At 52.7% G+C, this 4,161-nt stretch overlaps 1 protein-coding gene across 1 annotated transcript in view; it reads right to left on the reverse strand.

Moving 5' to 3' along the window:
* TFEB (transcription factor EB) overlaps positions 1 to 4,161 on the reverse strand; it is a 6,719-nt gene that overhangs the window by 1,747 nt on the left and 811 nt on the right. Inside the window, 6 exon segments of the mRNA XM_005428915.3 lie at positions 171 to 318; positions 1,172 to 1,247; positions 2,184 to 2,240; positions 2,367 to 2,487; positions 3,030 to 3,110; positions 3,723 to 3,977. Coding sequence (XP_005428972.2) covers positions 171 to 318; positions 1,172 to 1,247; positions 2,184 to 2,240; positions 2,367 to 2,487; positions 3,030 to 3,110; positions 3,723 to 3,977 — 738 coding nt within the window.

The raw sequence follows: 4,161 nt of genomic DNA on the forward strand, positions 1-4,161 counted from the left end.
TATATCTAATAAATAATAAATCGAGCCTTCTGAAACATGGAGTCAGATCCTCGTCTGTTCCCTCATCCTGGGACCCCTGTGAGCACAGGAGACGCCCTGGCCATGCCCTCAGCAGGGCAGGAGCGAGGGGCTGGCGGGGTACGGACAGGGCAGAGCCCAGGGCAGCTCACCTGGATGCGGAGCAGCAGCTGCTTGTTGGCCATCTCCAGGCGCCGCGAGTGGTTCTCCAGGTCCCGGGACCTCTGCAGGTCCTTCTGCATCCTCTTGATGTAGTCCACGGACGCCTTCAGGATCGTCCCTTTGTTCCAGCGCACGTCCCTGTCACCCAGCATGGAAAAAGGGATGGACCTGGCTGCCAGCAGTGTGGCCACTCACCTCTCCTCCACCCAAAGAGCCCTCGGTGACCCCGGTCCTGTGTAGCTTCCTGAAAAATCTCTTCTTTAGGATTTTTTCTCCTGAGAAGCTGAGAAGCCTCAGGAACAAAATGTAAACAATTATTTACAATGATACCTGTTGCTGCTGTGGGATGCAACAGGTGCATCTGTGATTGGTCTCATGTGGTTGTTCCTAATTAATGGCAAATCACAGTCCAGCTGTCCAGACTGTCTCAGTCAGTCACAAGCTTTTATCATTCTTTTTCTATTCTTAGCTAGCCTTCTGATGAAATCCTTTCTTCTATTCTTTTAGTATAATTTTAACATAATATATTAAAATAATCTAATAAAATAATAAATCAAGCCTTCTGAAACATGGAGTTAACATTCTCCTCTCTTCCCTCATCCTAAGACCCCTGCAAACAGCACCACATTTCCTCATGGAAAGGGTGGCCAGGCTTTGGAAGGGGCTGCCCAGGCAGGTTTGGAGCGCCCATCCCTGCAGGTGCCACCTGGACGTGGCACTCAGTGCCCAGGGGGGACTGGGCACAGGCTGGATTTAATCTTTTCTCAGTGATTCTGGGGTTCTGTGTCATGCTCCATGCACATCTCACAAACCGTGTCCTCCAGTGTCCTCACAGGTGACCCCACAACTTTTAGGATAGTTTTAATATAATATATCTAATAAAATAATAAATCAAGCTTTCTGAACCATGGAGTCAACATTCTCCTCTCTTCCCTCACCCTGAGACCCCTGTGAGCACCACCACAATCCTGCAGGAGCCACGGATACCTACAGGTCGTTGGCTTTGGGGATCAGCATCCCCAGCTCCTTGATGCGGTCGTTGATGTTGAACCTTCTCCTCCTCTCGACTGCGGGCGAGAGGAGAGGGATGGAAGTGAGCAGGCAGCAAGCAGGGAAGGCTCTGAGTCTCTCCCACGTGTCCTTCCTGTCCCTCATGTCCCACATCCCCCAGTCGTGCCCCAGAGGAATTGGGGAGCCCAGGATGAGGGAGCTCAGGAGCCAGCCCCGCTCCATGCCTGGCCCGGCAGGTCTGATCCTCCCTCTGGGTTTGTCACAGACATCTTTTATGGAAAATCCCTTCCTTAGGATTTTTCCTCCTGAGAAGCTGAGAGGCCTCAGGAACAAAATGTAAACAGTGGTTATCTGCTGCTGTGGAATGCAACAGGTGGATCTGTGATCGGCCCATGTTGGATGTTTCTAATTAATGGCCAGTCACAGCCCAGCTGGCTCGGAGAGAGAGTTTGAGCCACAAACCTTTGTTGTCATTCCTTCTTATTCTATTCTTAGCTAGCCTTCTGATGAAATCCTTTCTTCTATTCTTTTAGTATAGTTTTAATGTAATACATATCATAAAATAATAAATCAGCCTTCTGAAACATGGAGTCAGATCCTCATCTCTTCCTCATCCTCAGACCCCTGCGAACGCCATCACAGGGTTCATGTCTGAGAAGGGCTGGGCAGGATGAATCCCGCTGGGAGGCACCAGCTGCCACAGGGATCTGCCCCTGGTGCTGCTCTGGGGAAGCTCCTGGCAGGGAAACCTCTCCTGGCTCTCCCATCTCCCCACCCTTGCTCCCTCACCATCCCTCTCTCCCACCTCTCCAGCTTTTTCAAAGGGTCCCCAACCAAGCCGATCCCCCCAGGTGTGCCCTGCACCCCACTGTGCACAGCCAGCAAGGAGGGGCTCAGGGGGGCTCTCCTGAGCGTCAGCTGGGATGGGAAAGGGGGCCCAGCTCAGAGGAATGAGGATGAAGAGTGATGGGGAAAGGCAGAGCTGAACTCACTCAGGTTGTGATTGTCTTTCTTCTGGCGCTCCTTGGCCAGGGCTCGGCTCTCAGCATCTGCAAGAGACCCACGGTGTCACCCGGAGGGGACAAAGCTGCACCTGGGCTGGCACTGGGGTCCCTGTACCCCCATGGGGACAGGGCAGCCCCATTTCTGTCCCTTGTTTTGGGGCCAGGACACACCTGTGAGCTCTCTCTTCTGGGTGAGCTCGGCGGGGCAGGAGCTGCTGGTGACACCAACGAGTGACGCTGTCACCTGAGGGTCCCCACTGTAGACATTCATGTGGCTGCTGGACATGGGCAGCTGGAAAGCAGAGGGACAGCTGGATGAGCTCCATGCAGGGCTGGGCACCGGGATCACACCCAGCTGGGCAGGAATTGTCCTGCCAGGTGCTTAAAGCAGCATTCACCAGAGCAGAAAAGAAAACAGGACTTGAAAGGGCACAGCTGATCCCCTCCCATGGCCAACATCAAAAACAGGGCAGGTGAATCACATCTGAGAAGGGCTGGGCAGGATGAATCCCACTGGGAGGCACCAGCTGCCACAGGGACCTGCCCCTGGTGCTGCTCTGGGGAAGCTCCTGGCACGGAAACCTCTCCTGGCTCTATCTCCCCACCCTCTCTCCCACCTCTCCAGCCTTTTCAAAGGGTTCCCAACTGTCCTCAAGGGGGAAAAAAAAGCTGGAAAATTGATTCTTGTGGGTGTTGGTGTCTCCAAGGACAAGGCTGGCTTGGGCTGCCAGCAAGGCACCGCTGTGGGGACGCGGCAGAAGGTCCCCTCTGTGCCACCTCTGTGCCTGCAAGGACAGGGCTGTGACACCCCCCTCCCTGCCACCCCCCACTCACCGTGTTGGGCATGTGGACTTCAGGGTTCATGTAGCCCAAAACATCATCCAGGCGCATGATGTCATCAATGACCTCATCAAACTGAAAGGGAAAAAAGCCCATGGGCTCCTGTGCCATTCCCAACACCCTGAGTTTCCCCAGCAGCAAACAAACTCTACAATTCTTGAGTTTATAAATAAATACAGCTTTACAACAATGTATTTATATGTATAAACATACAACTTTCAACATACAGCTTTACAATTGAAAGTTGTAAAGCTGTATGTTGAAAGTTGTATGTTTAGAACAGCGCTGGAGCATGTGGAGATTCCTCTCTTTAAAAGACCTGTGCACCCCTGGGAACTCCAGATCCTTTTTTATCCCCCTCTCAAACACACACGCATGCAGTTTCACAATAGGTTCATACATATTTTTACAGATTTCGTGTGACATTTGCTGCTAATTCTTCTTTATCAGAAAGAATTTTTGGGTCAGGCTGACCTGCCCTCACAGCAGTCTCTGTCTCTCTGTCTCTTCACCCTTATTTCTGTCTTTTGGCTGAAGCAGTTTCTCTGAGCACACACTTTTTACAACAACAGGCAGCCAGACCAAACAGCTACGCTTTCAAACCACACACTTAAAGACGCAGATTTCACCTAAACCAAAACGGATTTCTGCTCTGGAGGATTTCCAGAGCAGGGGAGAGCCGCTCACCTCCCTCTCGGGGTTGGAGCCGATGTTGAGCATGGCCATGGGGCTGTTGGGAGCGCTGTTGCCCGCCGAGGAGGACAGGACGTGGCCGGGCTGGACACCGGGCGACGCGGCCGGGGGCGGCTTGGGAGAGTGGCTGGCGGGGCTGACGTGGGCAGCAAACTTGTTCCCGTAGGTCTCAGAGAGATAAGCCTGCACCTTCTTGTCCCGAGACTTCTGCAGGTGGTAGGTGGTGGGGTTCTCCAGGTAGGACTGGACCTGCAGGGGGGAAAAAACCATCAGGGACCCGGGTGGAGGTGTCACGGACACGTTTTATGAAAAATCCTTTCCTTAGGATCTTTTCTCCTGAGAAGCTGAGAGGCCTCAGAAACGAAATGTAAACAATGGTTATCTGCTGCTGTGGGATGCAACAGGTGCATCTGTGATTGGTGTCGTGTGGTTG

The sequence above is a fragment of the Geospiza fortis genome, unplaced genomic scaffold (assembly GCF_000277835.1).
Source record: "Geospiza fortis unplaced genomic scaffold, GeoFor_1.0 scaffold14, whole genome shotgun sequence".
NCBI classification, from domain to species: domain Eukaryota; kingdom Metazoa; phylum Chordata; class Aves; order Passeriformes; family Thraupidae; genus Geospiza; species Geospiza fortis.